The sequence below is a fragment of the Gigantopelta aegis genome, chromosome 5, assembly GCF_016097555.1.
Source record: "Gigantopelta aegis isolate Gae_Host chromosome 5, Gae_host_genome, whole genome shotgun sequence".
In the NCBI taxonomy this organism is placed as follows: Eukaryota; Metazoa; Mollusca; class Gastropoda; order Neomphalida; family Peltospiridae; genus Gigantopelta; species Gigantopelta aegis.
Window position 1 is genome coordinate 4,655,207 of NC_054703.1, and position 19,704 is coordinate 4,674,910.

Sequence of the window (19,704 nt, forward strand, 5' to 3'; positions counted from 1 at the left end):
AAGCATGGTAAATGTCTGTAGTTACATGCGTGTTAGACATAAACAGGCATTGTAAATGTCTGTAGTTACACGCGTGTAAGACATAGAGGCATTGCAAATGTCTGTAGTTACACGCGTGTTAGACATAAACAGGCATTGTAAATGTCTGTAGTTACACGCGTGTAAGACATAGAGGCATTGCAAATGTCTAGTTACACGCGTGTTAGACATAAACAGGCATTGTAAATGTCTGTAGTTACACGCGTGTAAGACATAGAGGCATTGCAAATGTCTAGTTACACGCGTGTTAGACATAAACAGGCATTGTAAATGTCTGTAGTTACATGCGTGTAAGACATAAACAGGCATTGCAAATGTCTAGTTACACGCGTGTAAGACATAAACAGGCATTGTAAATGTCTGTAGTTACATGCGTGTAAGACATAAACAGGCATTGCAAATGTCTAGTTACACGCGTGTTAGACATAAACAGGCATTGTAAATGTCTAGTTACACGCGTGTTAGACATAAACAGGCATTGTAAATGTCTAGTTACACGCGTGTTAGACATAAACAGGCATTGTAAATTTGGCCCTCTATGTTTATACTATTTATAGGTACTAATTCGTGCTATGCCGTGTGTTGTGCTTTTGCTTTTTTGTATATCGCGACCTTAGAACCTAAGGCCGGGAAAGGGTAATATCCACCCTGTTTTAGGACTAGGAACTAACATTGTTAACCTAACTGGTGACACTAACCTTCTAACATCCGCTGAAAAATCATTACTGGACAGGGGTTTGAATTTTGTTCCCACCCCCCAACCAAAAACAGGCTTAGAGGCTAAACTTGACAATGGTGTAATGGATACGGCAGTTTTTGACCACAAAATGAAACTGGCCGACTATTTTCGGCGTTCAACTGGAGAAAAAATCCCATTCACGGAAAACTCTGGCTGGTTACCCCCAAACTCTAGTGTAGATCCTGAAATCATTAAAGCTCATAAAAGGATAGTGGAAAAAGTGGGTGATATGACGGTTTACACAAATCAGCAAAATCTTTCTGTCATGGAACGTCGTGCTCTCACCAAACTACGCAAAAACCGCAAAATTGTTATAAAACCTACAGATAAAGGGTCAGCCACTGTCATTCTATCAAGGGAGAACTATATCCGGGAAGCCCATCGACAGCTTAATAATTCAAAGTACTACAAAAAATTAGACAAAGCTATTTGGCCTGAAAATTGTAAAAAGTTCAATGCAATTATTCACTGTCTAAAAGATCAGGGACATATAAATAAAAAACAAGTAAAATATTTAGAAGCCAGGTCACAATCACAAACCCGGAAATTTTATTTACTTCCAAAAATCCACAAGCCAGTCGATACATGGACCGATATTAACACACCACCCGGTCGTCCAATCATTTCAGACTGTGGATCAGAATCGTACAATATTTCAGAATACATAGACTTTCACTTAAAACCAATTGCAAATAGACATGAAAGCTTTGTGAAAAACACTGAAGATCTTCTATCAAAATTATCAAAAACCAAAATCCCAAAAGATTCATTCTTGGTTACCCTTGATATTGACTCCATGTACACCAACATAGGTATTGATGCGGGCATTGATTCAGTTAAGAGAGCATTCGATAAGTACCCAGATCCAAACAGACCAGATACGAACATTATTGAGCTGTTAGAATTAAGCCTAAAAGGAAATGATTTTGAGTTTGATGGAGAAATGTATCAGCAAGTGTGTGGTTGTGCTATGGGCAAACGTTTTAGTCCAAACTTTGCATCTATCTATGTCGCCGAATGGGAAGAGGCTGCTTTAAAGAAATCGAGTAAAACACCTCTTTTGTACCTCAGATATCTCGACGATATACTTATCATTTGGCCACATTCTAAACAAGAATTTTGGAACTTTTTTGAGCTATTAAATCAACAGGATGACAATATCAAACTTAAGGCCACCATATCAGATAAATCAGTTGACTTTTTGGATGTAACAATTTATAAAGGTACACAGTTTGAAACATCAGGTTACCTAGACTACAAAGTGTTTTTCAAACCCACAGACACACACCAACATCTCCACTGTAAGTCTTTTCACCCATGCCACACCTTTAAAGGCATTGTTAAATCTCAGATTATTAGATTTCACAGAAATTCGAGTAACAAACAGAATTTCAATGAGGATTGTTCACTTTTATTTAGTGCTTTAAAACCTAGGGGATATTCAAAACGGTTTTTAAGAAAAATTAAATCTGAAACTGTTCGAGAATTAGAAAATCCCTTTAGGGCAACTGAAGACTATAAACCATACAAACTTCAGCATAACCAATCACCTCAAATAAGCACTGGCTCCTCTACTACTTGTGCCAAAACCAGGTGTAGACTTCACAACTTACTTAAAACGCAGTCGACATTCAAAAGTCAACAGACCAAAATTGAATATCAAATTCGGACAGACATGAACTGTGATTCGAAAAATGTAGTATATCTAATCACCTATAATTTATGTAAAAAACAGTACGTAGGACAAACGCAAAACCAACGGAGAATTAGAGCAGTTTGTCACAAGTATGATATTCGACATGAAGTTGACACCCCTGTCGCCAATCACTTCAATCTACCTGACCATTCGTTAGATGAAAATTTTGAAATAATTCCAATTGAACAACCCCTGATACTTGGTTCAAAAGACGAAACAGACCTCTTGAGACTTGAACGAGAGGCCTTCTGGATTCGTACATTACAGACAAAACAGCCATTTGGAATCAACGTTGAATCTGGTAAAGCTGTAAAAAGAGATAAAATAATTTTTCCAATAATTTACAGTCGACGTAGCGTTGATATTGGTAAACTTATGAAGGAGGAGTTTTTAAATCTGCAAACTGTTATGAAAAACCCTATTACAGCACGTCCGGTTATTGCATGTAGAAAAAATCCAAGTCTCAAAGATATCTTAATCTCCAGCCGACTACACGCCGCTTAAGCCTCTAAGCCAGTCCATTTTTCAGTGGTTGGTTTGTTGTTATCCCTTTCCTAACAATTTAAAAAAAAAAAAAATACATCGTATCCGGCTGTAAACAAAACATAGTACTAGCCAAATAAACTTAAAACAAGACCGAAAAACAGTTATATTTTGTATATCACAACGGTCAATTTAAAATCAATTTCGAATCCCTGGGGCAAAATTAGAAAATATTTTTTTTTTTTTTTTTTTTTAAATTCCTGAGCCAGTGCGTTCATTCATTCTTAAATACATACATACATACATACATACATACATACATACATACATATATATATATAATAAATGTATTCTAGATATTGCAGCTTTAAATAATATGGGCCGTTACGAAGCTTCGATAGCTCAGAGCGTATCGTGGTCAGTCTTGCAATTTGCGGGCGAATCGGTGCCACAGGTTCGAGTCCAAGCAACCGCATGGGACAATTTTTGAGGCCAGAAAGAATTTAATTATCCCCTGCGCCAGTGCGTTAATATCTATGTATGTAATAGTCAACCTCGACATACATACAATATATAAATATTCATACATCAATACATACATACATACATACATACATACATATATATATATATATATATATATATATATATATATATATATATATATATATATATATATATATATATATATATATATATATATATATATATATATATATATATATAAATGTATTCTAGATATTGCAGCTTTAAATAATATGGGCCGTTACGAAGCCTGTTTCTTAGACGTAGGTGTTGAAGCATGGTAAATGTCTGTAGTTACACGCGTGTAAGACATAGAGGCATTGCAAATGTCTGTAGTTACATGCGTGTAAGACATAGAGGCATTGCAAATGTCTGTAGTTACATGCGTGTAAGACATAAACAGGCATTGCAAATGTCTAGTTACACGCGTGTTAGACATAAACAGGCATTGTAAATGTCTGTAGTTACATGCGTGTAAGACATAAACAGGCATTGTAAATGTCTGTAGTTACATGCGTGTAAGACATAGAGGCATTGCAAATGTCTGTAGTTACACGCGTGTTAGACATAAACAGGCATTGTAAATGTCTGTAGTTACATGCGTGTAAGACATAAACAGGCATTGTAAATGTCTGTAGTTACATGCGTGTAAGACATAAACAGGCATTGCAAATGTCTAGTTACACGCGTGTTAGACATAAACAGGCATTGCAAATGTCTAGTTACACGCGTGTAAGACATAAACAGGCATTGCAAATGTCTAGTTACACGCGTGTAAGACATAAACAGGCATTGTAAATGTCTAGTTACACGCGTGTTAGACATAAACAGGCATTGTAAATGTCTGTAGTTACATGCGTGTAAGACATAAACAGGCATTGCAAATGTCTGTAGTTACACGCGTGTAAGACATAAACAGGCATTGCAAATGTCTAGTTACACGCGTGTTAGACATAAACAGGCATTGTAAATGTCTGTAGTTACATGCGTGTAAGACATAAACAGGCATTGCAAATGTCTAGTTACACGCGTGTTAGACATAAACAGGCATTGTAAATGTCTGTAGTTACATGCGTGTAAGACATAAACAGGCATTGTAAATGTCTGTAGTTACATGCGTGTAAGACATAAACAGGCATTGCAAATGTCTAGTTACACGCGTGTAAGACATAAACAGGCATTGTAAATGTCTGTAGTTACATGCGTGTAAGACATAAACAGGCATTGTAAATGTCTGTAGTTACATGCGTGTAAGACATAAACAGGCATTGCAAATGTCTAGTTACACGCGTGTAAGACATAAACAGGCATTGTAAATGTCTGTAGTTACATGCGTGTAAGACATAAACAGGCATTGTAAATGTCTAGTTACACGCGTGTAAGACATAAACAGGCATTGCAAATGTCTGTAGTTACATGCGTGTAAGACATAAACAGGCATTGCAAATGTCTAGTTACACGCGTGTTAGACATAAACAGGCATTGTAAATTTGGCCCTCTATGTTTATACTATTTATAGGTACTAATTCGTGCTATGCCGTGTGTTGTGCTTTTGCTTGTTTGTATATCGCGACCTTAGAATAATCCTGACTAACAATTGGGGCACAATTATGTATATTTTGAGATTCGACCAGCATGATTCTCGTTTATGAGTCTATGAACGGAGCGTTTACTCTGCTGTATACTCAAACAAATAAACAATAACAACAACAACCATAGGCGTAATATCTCCCATTTGTATGTGTGTGTGTGTGTGGGGGGGGGGGGGGGGGGGCTTGTTTATGCCCGAATGAAATAAAACGAAAATGCCCGAATCTGGATGACACATTTTTTGTCATTACTGCCAAACAGCTATATTCAAATGTAGGAGTGCAAACGAATCACTGCGCATTTTTACGTGGATTAAAACTAATTTTGAGAGTGGAATGATTAAAAACTTACACGCCAAAAATTAAAATAATTGACTGCTCGGTCGAATATTTATATAATTTGGAGCATTTTAGAAGGACAGTCCAAAAATAAATAAGAGAAAGAAGAGAGGATCGGACTATTTAATACTATTAAAAAAGAGAAGAAGTAATTTCGACATAAATGTTTGAACGAAGGTCTAAAAGTTTATATGTCCACGTGAGTGGCCTCGTTAAGGCCGTTAGGTTGGTTTCTACTTCGGAGATGCTGGAGATTCCCATAGTGTCGGCAGTTGGTCTTTTCGCTGACGTAGTGTCTGAACTACACTGGAGTAGCCGGGGCCACAGACTGCACTGATCATCTTGTGTATGGATCTGTTGTCGATCTTGGCGAACAAGATGCACTGTCTGTAGGTCTGGTCCCTCCGGTGCGTGACGACTACTCCACGTATTCCACTAAAGATCTCGTTGTGTAGCTCGTAGCTGCTGCCGTCATCCAGTGGTCTCCAGTCCGCGTTGAGGTATCCTCCCCGAAGTCGTTGTGGATCCCGCGTGTTCCCCTGCATATACTGGTGCAGTTGGCGTCGAAGTCCGTTGATGGCAAGGACCCATTCGGCGTCGTCAGGGGGCGGGGCTACCGGCGGCGGCTTGGTCTTGGCTGGTTGGGTGGTCGGTGATGTCGCCTTCCGCTTCGCCGCCTCAACAACAACATGTCCCTGTGCCGACTCAACGGGAGCGGTCGGTATAACTGACCGCTGCACCGGAGTCGGCGTCCGGGGAGTGGAGGTCGGTGGTACCGCCCTTGGAGGCTGGCACATCGCGATGTCCAGGCTCGAATACGGCTGATCCGGGGATGCAGGCGCCGATGGCGATCGCGTCCTCTCCGGCGAACTCGGTAGGGGCGGCGACGCAGAAGGGACCGCCGCTGGCGGTTGAGCCGCCAGCTTTGTCCCCCCCCCCCCCGAGCCGTCCCTGGCACGGGTTTCTTCTTCCTCCTTCCTCTTCCAGTCCCTCCGTTCCTCTTCTTTGGAGGCGGGTCACCGTATACCAAAGACACGGTCGCCCGTGTCCCGGTATAGGTAACCCGGAACTCCAGTAGAGCCCCAAAGCTGGCAATCAGTCCACCCCCCCCCCCCAGGTGGGGGGGGGGGGGGGGGGGGGGGGGGGGCAACTCGAGAGCGCACGTAGACACGTCTACTCGCATCGCGAAAACAATCCAACAATCTGGCCTGGTGGTTATAAAACATTTAGAGTCTAGACTCAAAGACTGATTGCATGCATGACACATCATTAACGATTCGGCTCTTGTACGGGCCCAGATCTGTCTGACATTTAGAGTCTAGACTCAAAGACTGATTGCATGCATGACACATCATTAACGATTCGGCTCTTGTACGGGCCCAGATCTGTCTGACATTTGCAATCTGTCTTCATCTTTTTGCTTATCCCTCTTTCATTCATTCCTCCCTTTCTCTCTCTCTCTCTCTCTCTCTCTCTCTCTCTCTCTCTCTCTCTCTCTCTCTCTCTCTCTCTCTCTCTCTCTCTCTCTCTCTCTCTCTCTCTCTCTCGACGAAGTGTCTAAATTATAATAATTATTGTCATCTTCCAGTTTTAATTATTTCCAATGGTGTTTTTATATACGTCACCCGCCAATTCGTTGTCATGTGTAATATAGATCATACACAAATACTGTTTTTCATTAGACAACATATTGACTTCTTTTCAAAGGCGAGTTAGTCGATAATAGCGGATGTCAACAGCGGACATCAATAAGACTTAAAAACTCAAATGTTGCGTTGGTCTTGGTCACGGGTGTTCGGGTCCTGGTTGTATAAAGATACACTTGAACCGGCCTCGGTGGCGCAGTGGTTAAGCCATCGGACTACAGGCTGGTAGGTACAGGGTTCGCAGCCCGGTACCGGCTGCAACCCAGAGCGAGGTCTTAAGGACTCAATGGGTAGGTGTAAGGCCACTACACTCTCTTCATTTTAACTAACCACTAACCAACTAACAACTAACCCACTGTCCTGGACAACCAGCCCAGATAGCTGTGCTTGAACCTTAATTGGATATAAGCAGGAAAATAAGTTGAAATGAAATGCTACATATGAAGAAAGGAAAAGGAAAGAAAGGAATGTTTTATTTAACGACGCGCTCAACACATTTTATTTACGGTTATATGATGTCAGACATACTGTTAAAGATCCCTTTTTTTTGTAAATAATTTCAGTTTGGTTTGGCATAAGAAGAAAAGTAAAAGTGTTTTGGAAATAATAATAATAATAAAAAAAAAAAACACCTATTTTTATGTAGCATTTAAAAAAGAACAATCGGTACAGAAATAAATAACTTGTAGTAAATTCCATGCTATATAAAAAGGCGTTCCCTGTGGGAAGGGCTATAGTTGTAGTGTCTACTGAACGCTTGTTTGTTTACACATAGTGCAAACACATTACAGTATCGACTCCCAGAGTTATTAATGCAAATATCATATTATGAGCGATCGAGTGTTATTTGTAATTATTTTTTCACAAATGAATGTAAAGATAGCGAAGTATGGAACCGATACTGTGATACTGCAATAGTGTAGGAAACAGTTGTTTCCCCTTCAATAAGTCTTACGAAGTTGCGCCCCCTTAAACACATCACATAATTTGTTTCTTCTCGGTCTCCGCGGAAAGAAATGTTTTATTTAACGACGCACTCAACACATTTTATTTACCGTTATATGGCGTCGGATATATGGTTAAAGACCACACACATATTGAGGGAGGAAACCCACTGTCGCCACTTAATGGGCTACTCTTTTCTTGGCAACAAGGGATCTTTTATATGCACGAGAAATAGCCCACTGGGCCCACCGAGAGGAATCGACCCTAGATCCGTCGCGCATCAGGCGAGCGCTGTACTACTGAGCTACGTCTCGTCTCCGGTCTCAGTGGCGTCGTGGTTACGCCATCGGACTACAGGCTGGTAGGTACAGGGTTCGTAGCCCGGTACCGGCTCCCACCCAGAGTGAGTTATAACGACTCGATGGGTATGTGTGAGGCCACTACACCCTCTTCTCTCACTAACCACTAACCCACTAACCACTAACCAACTAACAACTAACCCACCGTCCTGGACAGACAGCCCAGATAGCTGAGGTGTGTGCCCAGGACAGCGTGCCTTAACCTTAAGTGGATATAAACACGAAAATCAGTTGAAATGAAATGTTTCTTGTCTCTCCCTTATTCAGAATGGTTAATACTTAGGGTTAGCCACTTTTTGAAAGCTTGAATATCCATTGCAGGGGATAATGATGTATTTTGTGATGTTTTAGTATTATTATTATTTAAACAACAAAAATAGGTTTAAGCTTGGAGGAAGGGTAGTCACTAGTCATAAAAAGTGTGATGGACGAGTTTATTATTACTGTAGGGATAGTCTGACATTTTTGTTTGGTCTGACACCAGGCCGCAGAATACAGTTATTTTAAATCCTGGAAATTTGTCCGCGCAAGTAGTCTGCTGTTTGACTGTGATTATTTCATGGCAGACCGCTATGAAGTGGCAACTATTAGACTGAAGTGACAGGGGAGAGAGAGCATGTAGTTTGTAAACATGTGTAACTTGTTGACATTGAAGACTTGTTTGTGGTAATAATTCTGGCCCAAGCAAAAGTAGTGCTTTTTGTGTAAAATGGGTGTACTCCGGCCAGGTTTAGTGGGTGTGTTTGTTTAAACCAATATCCTGGGAGAAAGAGCTGGGCAACAGGGGTTGTTCTTTTCAGGATATGTTTCCCCCTGCAGGCAAAGATACATATAAAAATCCATGGGCCTGCTGATACTAATAAGGCTGTATAGAAACATATAGCGTAATTAATTGTGGTCTGTGGCCACCACTAGAACACATTGATCACCGACCTGCTGATAATAATAAGGCTATATAGAAACATATAGCGTAATTAATTGTGGTCTGTGGCCACCACTAGAACACATTGATCATCGACTACTGTAGCCCGAGTACTCTGACTGTAAGAGAGCTAGACGGACATTTGGATCTTTTTCAAGTTCAAGTTCTTTATTTGCCTTAAGTTAAAACAAACTTATCGGCATAAATACATACATATATAATCACGATATATATACAAATATACAAATACAGGTGGAGAGTGATTTAAGAATTAATGGTAAAATTAACATAGTATACTAGTAATAGTGGTGGGATGTATATCTGCACTATAAACATTATCGTGGTATAGTAATAATTCTAATTCTAAATATATATATATAGGGATCTTTCATATGCATCATCCTACAGACAGGTTAGCACATACCATGACCTTTGATATGCCAGTTGTGGTGCACTGGCTGGAACGAAAATAGCCCAATGAGCCTACCGACGGGGATCGATCCCAAACCGACAGCACTTCAAGACACATATATTGCTGTACTGGATTTTATAATGGGGCCACCCACACTGTCTAAAAGACGTGGTAAGGTGGTGGTGTCAAAAAGACGGGCATGATTGGTTGGAGGGGTGTGGCTCTCATAACCCCCTTCCCCACCCCACCCCTCAGCTTGGCTACAACATTGGCGGGGAAGGATGTATTAAAAATGCCAAATTATGCGTAATATGGAAAGTTCCAAGAAAGTATCTTTTGAATGAACTTTCACACAGACAGAACAGCATATACCATCGTCATTGGTTGGGATAGGGGGCGGGATTTAGTGCAGTTGGTTGACTGCTCGCTTACGGTGCTTGAGTCGCAGGATGGAACCACCTTGGTGGATACATTCAACTGATTGGGTTTTTTTTCTCGTTCTATCTGGTCAAAGGCCATTCTATGTGCTTTTCTGTCTGTGGAAAAGTGCAAATAAAATATCTCTTGCTGCTAATGGAAAAATGTAGCGGGTTTCTTCTGATGACTATGAGTCAGAATTAACAAATGTTTGACATCTAATAACCGATCATTAATTAGTCAATGTGCTTTAGTGGTGTCGTTAAACAAAACAAACTTTAACTATATAACTAAATAACTAAAGGTAAAAGTGTGGCATGTGCCCCCTCCTACACTTTAGATTGTCCCCACCCCCAAACTCCAGTTATCGGGCCTGTTCAAGCAGAGGAGCCTCTTCCTCCTCGCCCTCCCCCGCCACCCCCCCAAGTTCCTATGTGCGTGACTAACCACCCTGCACAGTCTCCTGTTTCATAGTCTAGCGTGTTTATTTCAGACAACATGGGATGTGCAACGTCATCCGAGATGCAGGTAGCATCCATGACCCCGTATCCTAGGCAACAACAGCAGCAACAACAACAATACTACAATACTAACACTCAGAAACCAGTCGCGAACGTGCAGCCACAGGTGTATCCACCACAACAGCAAGTCACGGTAAACAGTGGATTATGTAGTCCGTCCCATCATTCTTTCAAAATGTTTTTTGTAAATAATTTCAGTTTGGTTTGACATAAGAAGACAAGTAAAAGTGTTTTGGAAATAACAAAGAAATACAATTTGTGTGTGCAATTTACAAATCAATCTGCTCGGAAATGAATAACTTTAGTAAATTACATAGTATGAAAAAATGCGATCCCTGTGGGATGGACTATAAACCACGACGTTCAAGTAATGCTTGGCACACACATACCGAATAACGTCGACTTGACAGACGTGTTGGCGTTAATTGGTAGGTGTGTGCAGGGCAAGGACGCGACAGTCGCGTCTAATCTTCAGTTTTGCCGCGATTAGACAGTCGAGTCGATTGGTGTGTGCAAGTGTGCACTATCAGACTACTGCCGACTCGACAAGTCAAGTCGCTACGTGTGTGCCAAGCATAACAGACATTAGTGTTTAAAACACTACAGCATATGTTTCACTATTAGAGTCATTTTTAATAATTGCAGTCACACGTTACTTACATTTTATTGTTTAGATTAGGTATAAATAAACAAAACGAAATTAATTTTTTTAAAATACAATAAAAACGTTATCGAATTAGCTTTTTCACAGATTATTAATATAATATATTCTCCATATTCCATTTAATTAGCAGTTGGTGAACAACAAGCTCGTAAAGCCCGGTTTACTATTCCCAGCGTGACGTAGCCAGGCGCCGGTACAGGATACAGCCCAGAGCCCGTTGTTGTTTTGAAAATAGAATTTAAGAGATCCTGGATTTTTTAATAGAAGGGACCTAAAACCTTTTTTTCTTTTCTTCATTTTTTTTTTGAAAATAGAATTAAAAGGTCCTTGACAGGTGGTCCGGCTTAATTTGCTTATTCTGTGTGTGTGTGTGTGTGTGTGTTGTGTGTGTGTGTTGTGTGTGTGTCTGTGTGTGGTTTGTGTGTGTTGTGTGTTGTGTGTATGTGTGTGTGTGTTGTGTGTGTGTGTGTGTGTCTGTGTGTGTGTCTGTGTGTGTGTGTGTGTGTCTGTGTGTGTGTGTGTGTGTGTATTCTGTCATATATATATTTTTAACCAAAAAAGGGGGGGGGGGGCTTGAGGGGGCTTTGGGCCTGCGCCTAAATCCGTGCCTGGTACCTAACCTTGGTTGTGGTTATTTATTTGGATTTTAACACTAAACTTTATGAGATTTGTAACTGGTGGTGGCTGGTTTCCCATGCTAAATTTCGAACCCTGTTTGTATGACAGTAAATAACTAATTTATTGCTTTAAATGCATGAACTTACTTTAAAGGCAACACGTCTTCTCACAACGTATTTATGGTATTTCTGTCTGGAACTTGCTTGAAATATACCAAACAAAATTAATTAAGGGCCAGTAAATATTTACAGCATTTTTCTTTAAATCTGTTTTTTTAAAAACCCACCATAAACTAAAACATTTGGGTAGTTTTCATATATATGTGAATATATTCGTGTATGATGGGTCACATTTTACTGAAATAGTAATAAGAATTCATCTGTGATCAAAATTTGCTAAAATTATATCACATTAGCAAATAATTAGCAAAACGTTTACGGGCCTTAAATTAAGTTCGTTGAGTATAATGATTTTTCACGTCTGAATATATTTAATCACATACAAATGCATCTGGCACCCCACGCCCATTGGGCTGTTTACCTGTCCAGCTAGGGCGACATGACTGGTATATCAAAGGCTGTGGTATGTGCTATCCTGTCTTGGATGGTGCACATGAAAGATCCCTTGCTACTAATGGGAAAAAAAATTAGCGTTTTTTTTCTCTGAGACTATATGTCAGAATGAGCAAATGTTTGACATCCAATAGCCGGTGATTAATACATAATGTGCTCTAGTGGTGTCGTTAAACAAAACAAACTTTAACTGTGATAAAAAATTTGCTGACATAATATCACACTAGCAATGCATTAGCAAAACGTTTACGGTGCCTTTAATTAATTCTGTTGAGTATAGTGAATTAGTCGCGTCTAGTCACGTGTGTTGTTTATTCCTCAATGTTTTTTAATCACCTACACATTTTGCAACTGGCACCAAACAACCCAAAATTTTCAAATCTCTCTCCGAACACGAGTAAATATAAGTTTCAGAGGTCCTATTACGTTAAATTTGAATTGCCAGTGGACGGGAGGTAGCCTGGTGGTAAAGTTTTTATTTTTATTTTGAAGGAATGAAAGAAATGTTTTATTTAACGACGCACTCAACACATTTTATTTACGGTTATATGGCGTCCGACATATGGTTAAGGACCACACAGATATTGAGAGAGGAAATCCGCCGTCGCCACTTCATGGGCTACTCTTTTCGATTAGCAGCAAGGGATCTTTTATATACACCATCCCACAGACAGGATAATACATACCACGGACCTTTGATGTACCAGTCGCGGTGCACTGGCTGGAGCGAGAAATAGTGCAAATGGGCCCCCCAACGGGGATCGATCTCAAACCGACCGCGCATCAAACGAGCGCTTTACCACTGGGCTATTTCTCGTTCTAGCCAGTGCACCACGACTGGTATATCAAAGACCGTGGTATGTGCCATCCTGTCTGTGGGATGGTGCATATTAAAGATCCCTTGCAACTAATGTTGGCTACCATACATTTATGTTTTTGTTTAGTTGACCATGTATAGGTGTACTTTAACACTATGTTGTTATTTCTGTTACTATAGCAACAGCAGCAGCCAGCACAAGAAAAAACACCATCAGCACCACCGCCACAACAACAACAACAACAACAGCCCCAAGCCGTGCAGACACAACCCAAAGGACAGGTACAGTATAGGTTTTGATTCTTTTTGCTAAGGTAGCAGACGACAGTTATTTGTGAATCTTCAGCTGAGATTTATGCATACCAGCCTATGGCATCCTAAATGCCCACCTATGGTTTAAAAATAAAGTAAGATGCAGGTATTTTTAGTCTCAAGGAAATTTACAAAAAGGGTCATAATTATAAAGAGGACTTATTTTAAATAATTTTAGTAAAATGTTTGTGTTACTTTCATCATAATGTGTCCAAACGGCATGATTTGGGGTGTATTGTTTTGACAATGTTCACACCCATACAAACCACATCCAAGCGGGAGTTGGCGGATATCACACATATATTTATGAAAACTTTGCTCATCAAAATTTACAAAAACGCTCATTTGAATAAATGTTTAGCTATTTAATTTTTCACAAAAGCAGCTTGTTTGAAAATTACCCAAAATGATTGCGCCCCACTTTTGTCACAAGGAAAACCTGGTGTATGAATACCAAGCCTCATTACAGCTAAACAGTTTGCACTGCTGCTGACAAACCAATTGTCATTTTTAAAAAGAACTCCTTGGCTATCACTAAGCTTAACAATTTACTTCCTATTCCAAATTCCTTCAAACATGGATCTGTGCAAAACCAAAAAGTGAATTCTTTGCACGCGGGTACACAAGGGAGATAACTGTACAGTGCTATTTAAGGTCGACGACAGTCACTTTTCATACCCTTGTTTTCGTATCAAATAAATATAACATATCTTACCGTAATCCGTATTGCAAGGTATTCTTCAAACAGTCAGATGCTGTCACAGATTAACTTTGACGTTCATGGCGATTTACCTATTTTTGATAGAGTTATGGCTCTTGAATTTAGGAGATAAGAAAATTAGTTTTCTGGGCTTTATTTTGCAATGCCTCAAGATAGTGAGCTGAACGTTTATGTATAGATTTATCATGTACTGTTACAGATCAAGTTTGACTCTCATAGCGATTTTATTCATTTTTTACACACACACATGTATATAGCTCTCGAACTTAAAAGGTATTTGGGGGGGGGGGGGGGGGGGGGGGGGAAGGGCGGTACTATCAGAATGCTTGCTCTATTTCAATAGATTTTGTGTCTTCTTTTGTTGTATTAACGTATTGTTGTTGTTGTATTAACGTATTGTTGTTGTATTAACGTATTGTTGTTGTATTAACGTACTGTTGTTGTATTGACGTATTGTTGTTTATTGTATTAATGCATTGTTGTTGTTGTATTAAGGTCTTATTGTTTGTTGACAGCCAGTAACCATGGAGATGTTGAAGCGATATATGACATTGGAGAAAGAGATTCGTGAGCTGGAGAGAAAGAACGTCGTAGGAAATCTGCAGATGAAGAAAGAACAGCTGTTAGACATAAAGAAGACGGAGGCTCAGCTGGAGAAATACTACAACGAAGTCTGCAAGAAAGTGTAAGAGAGAGAGAGAGAGAGAGAGAGAGAGAGAGAGAGAGAGAGAGCGCGAGGGAGGGAGGGGGAGTTGGGGAGAGAGAGAGGGAGAGGAGAGAAAGAGAAAGATAGATATATATAGAGAGAGATATGACGAGAGAGGGAGAGAGAAAAAGAGAGAGAGGGAGAGAGAGAGAAGGATGAAGGGAGAGGGAGAAAGCGTGGGGAGAGATGGAGAGAGAAGGATGAAGGGAGAGGGAGTAAGCATGGAGAGGAGAGAGAGAGAGGGAGGGAGGGAGAGAGAGAGAGAGAGGAGAGAGAGAATGATGAAGGGCAAGGGAGAAAGCGTGGAGAGAGGGAGAGAGAGAGAGATAAAGAGACAGAGAAAGAGACAGAGAGAGAGACAGACAGACTGTCTCTCTCTCTCTGTCTTTGTCTCTGTCTCTCTGTCTTTGTCTCTCTCTCTGTCTCTGTCTGTCTTTGTCTCTGTCGCTCTGTCTCTCTCTCTCTCACCGAAAAATAAACATGGTTATAATATAAACAAAGCAGGGCTAAAGTAATCCATGTTAATTTACAGAGAGAAGGAGAAAGCTGATGTCGACAAGATGAATGAACCTAGTGTGCGTCAATTCTTTGCCGATCAACAGACGTTCGATGCAACATTGTCGAAAGAACAGGTCAGTGAAAATAGTGTTAACTATAAGCTTCTGTTCGACGCAACATTGTCGAAAGAACAGGTCAGTGAAAATAGTGTTCACTATAAGCTTCTGTTCGACGCAACATTGTCGAAAGAACAGGTCAGTGAAAATAGTGTTCACTATAAGCTTCTGGTCACAAGTGTGCGTCAATTCTTTGCCGATCAACAGACGTTCATCGCAACATTGTCGAAAGAACAGGTCAGTGAAAATAGTGTTCACTATAAGCTTCTGGTCACAAGTATTTCATGAACATAAAACAGTTTGTTTTGTTTAACGACACCACTAGAGCACATTGATTCATTAGTAGCAAGAGATCTTTTATACACAGTGTCCCACAGACAGGGTAGCATATACCACAGCCTTTGATATACCCGTCATGGTGCACTGGCCGGAATGAGAAATAGCTCAATGGGCCCACCGATGGGGATCGATCCCAGACTGACAGCGCTTCAAACGAGCGGTTTACCACCGGACTGCATCCTGCCCTCTTCATGAACCCACTGGCCTTGGTGGCGTCGTGGTTAGGCCATCGGTCTACAGGCTGGTAGGTACTGGGTTCGGATCCCAGTCGAGGCATGGGATTTTTAATCCAGATACCGACTCCAAATCCTGAGTGAGTGCTCCGCAAGGCTTAATGGGTAGGTGTAAACCACTTGCACTGACCAGTGATCCATAACTGGTTCAACAAAGGCCATGGTTTGTGCTATCCTGCCTGTAGGAAGCGCAAATAAAAGATCCCTTGCTGCCTGTCATAAAAGAGTAGCCTATGTGGCAACAGCGGGTTTCCTCTAAAAAACAGTGTCAGAATGACCATATGTTTGACGTCCAATAGCCGATGATAAGATAAAAAAATCAATGTGCTCTAGTGGCGTCGTTAAATAAAACAAACTTTTTCTTCATGAACATCGTGGTGATCCACTGATGGAATATAATTGGAAGTCCATCAGTTGGACTCTACCAATTGATAAATCTGCAACGTGCAAGGGAATTTTGTTTTATGCTAGGCTAGTGGAAATTATAACCTCAATTACTGTAATACACTGAGTACCAGCCAAAACGTTTGTTGGGACTAGTGACTTTATCAAACATTTGCCACACACTGAATTGCAACAGCATAGCCAGCATGAGGCAAACGAGGCACTTGCCTCCTTTGGAATTTCCCCAGATTTATTTTATTTTTCCCATGACACTGATATTTATTTTACAGGTCTGGGTTTGCCTTGGCGTTTTATCCTCTCTGGCTACGCCCCAGACTTGTGATTATCAATTGTCGTAAAATAAAATTGTTTAAATGTAATTGTTGTCTGTATAGTTTAGGTGATAAAAATTGCTGTAAATATGTTGGTGTTAGTTTCAAAATGTCTGCATGCAGGCCCGTAGGTGAAATGTTATCGGAAGTGGTGGAGCATTAAACCCCTGATCTATCTTCGAAAATCTCATTGCCTGGTTTGTAGATTAACCAGACATAGTGTCCATGTTTACGGGTTGAAACTAGGTAGTACTAAACCAAATACCACCCGTGCACCGAACGTTTGGTAGAACACTTAACACCACAAGACCTGCCACTGGTGATAAATGTGAGAGTGTTTGTTGTAAAAATAAAACCCCATCAGTTTGATCTAGGCAAAAAAACATGTATGCCATTTTATTTCATCTAGTACTACTGTGTCAAGTAGCCTAACAAAGTACTCAAATCCTGTACGAAACCAAGGGTTATGTAAAAACATTTAGTTATACCGAAAATACCATTTTTCTTCAGATAATACTTTGAGGTAGGGGTTGTAGTACTGATATTTATGGGTCATAGTTTCGTTGATATATTGCATATAGTGTTTTTAAACAAACGTTAATATGGTCGCCTATGGGATTTTATTTGGTATAATACACCCACTAGGTTGTTTGACTTTAATGACGTCACTGCTTGTTAACCGACAGGAGGAGTACCTGGAGGCGGTGGGGGAACAGGAAGTGGCCAAGAAACAGCTGGACGGGATAAAAGAGCAGACCAAAGGACTCGACAGCGAGGTGAAATCCTTAGACGCAGACGTTGAACGGCTCAAGAAATTGTACGACGAACAGGACGAACTTCTGGGTATGTTCAGTTCTGTTCTAGTCTCCAGATCTTTATCCCATTGCACAGTTTTTTTATGAAATTGTATAATAACACAAAGAACTTGTGGTTATGTTTAGCTCTTGTTCCCCAGATCTTTATCCCATTGCATAGTTTCATGAAATTATATTATAACACAAAGAACCTGTGGATATGTTTAGCTCTTGTTCCCCAGATCTTTATCTCATTGCATAGTTTTATGAAATTATATTATAACACAAAGAACCCGTGGATGTGTTTAGCTCAGGTTCCCCAGATCTTTATCCAATTATACATTTTAATAAAATTATATAACAAAACAAAGAACCTCTGGGTATGTTTAGTTCTGTTCTCCAGATCTTTATCCCATTGTACAATGTATTGAAATTGTATAACAAAACGATATGTGCTACTGGGTATATCCATGTAGAGCTTGTTCAACATATATTTATCCTATTGCAACATTTTGTTAAACTATATAACAAAACAAAGAACCTCTGGGTATGTTTAGTTCTGTTCTCCAGATCTTTATCCCATTGTACAATATATTGAAATTGTAAAACAAAACAATATGTGCTACAGGATATATCCATGTAGAGCTTGTTCAACAGATAAATATCCTATTGCAACACTTTGTTAAATTATATAACAAAACAAAGAACCTCTGGGTATGTTTAGTTCTGTTCTCCAGATCTTTATCCAATTGCACAATTTATTGAAATTGGGTAATGAACCAAGATGTGCTACTGGGTATATCTATTTAGTGCTTGTTCAACATATATTTATCCCATTGCACAGTTTTGTAAAATTTTATAATTAAATAAAGAACCTGGGTATGTTTATTTCTTGTTGCCCAGATCTTTATCCCATGGCACAATTTATAAAAGTGTATAATAAAACAATTAAAGAACCTCTGGATATGTTTAGCTCTTGTTCCCCAAATCTTTATCCCATTGCACAGTTTTGTGAAATTATATAATAAAATAAGACGAGCTACTCTATATGTCTACATTTTGTTCATCAGATCTTTATCCCAATGTACAGTTTATTGAAATCACACGACCAGCATGATTAAATGTTTACCCTGCTCTTTACAGATAAGATTTTCAGCGGTGAGTACGGCAGCGACCTTGAGAACCGTCTGGAGCGAGAAGTGGACATGCTATTGGACGAGAAGGAACGTGTGGGCGTGGCCAAGTACAAGTGGACCAACTCGAGGGTCCTTCTCCAACACGCGTGCAACCAGCTGGCGTTCGCGGTCCGGCGTTGGGAGGATCTTGCAGGCGTCCACCCCAGGTGATTGGTTCAAACAGTCTCATGACCCCAGTAGGCTCTCCACGAGTACTTCCTTCCCCCGCCTGTTACTCTTGTACCTGCCAGTGCAGGCGGTCCCTTCTTTCTCCCTCCCCACCCTTTCCTATCTTGGATGGAGGAGCCGGCTGAAGTCAACTTCTGTGTCCAGGACAGGCGTGTGCTACAACAGCTTGCTCTGAATGTGCACGTTAAAACCTAAGACCTGACCTGACCTGACGAGCACTCGAGTACCCGTTTATGGAAAAAGTTAAAGTTTGTTTTGTTTAACAACACCACTAGAGCACATTGATTTGTTAATCATCGGCTATTGGATGCCAAATATTTGGTAATTATGACATGTAGTCTTAGAAGGAAACCCGCTACATTTTTTTTCCTTAAGTAGCAAGGGATCTTTTATATGCACCATCCCACAGACAAGATAGCACATACCACGACCTTTGATATACCAGTCGTGGTGCACTGGCTAGAACGAGAAATAGACCAATGGGCCAACCGACCGCTGGTTAAAACAGTCTCACTTGTCACGTGACGCCGTGTGATTGGTTAAAACAGTCTCACTTGTCACGTGACGCCGTGTGATTGGTTAAAACAGGCTCACTTGTCACG

General features: G+C 40.3%; 1 protein-coding gene across 1 annotated transcript in view; it reads left to right on the forward strand.

The window, feature by feature from the left end:
- The window catches only part of LOC121373434 (serine/threonine-protein kinase dst2-like), a 38,509-nt gene that overhangs the window by 4,356 nt on the left and 14,449 nt on the right, over positions 1-19,704 (forward strand). The window contains exons 2-7 of the mRNA XM_041500087.1: positions 10,605-10,765; positions 13,484-13,585; positions 14,852-15,021; positions 15,575-15,674; positions 17,631-17,787; positions 18,882-19,080. Of these exons, the coding sequence (XP_041356021.1) occupies positions 10,610-10,765; positions 13,484-13,585; positions 14,852-15,021; positions 15,575-15,674; positions 17,631-17,787; positions 18,882-19,080 (884 nt within the window). The 5' untranslated portion in view covers positions 10,605-10,609. The remainder of the gene's footprint in view (positions 1-10,604; positions 10,766-13,483; positions 13,586-14,851; positions 15,022-15,574; positions 15,675-17,630; positions 17,788-18,881; positions 19,081-19,704) is intronic.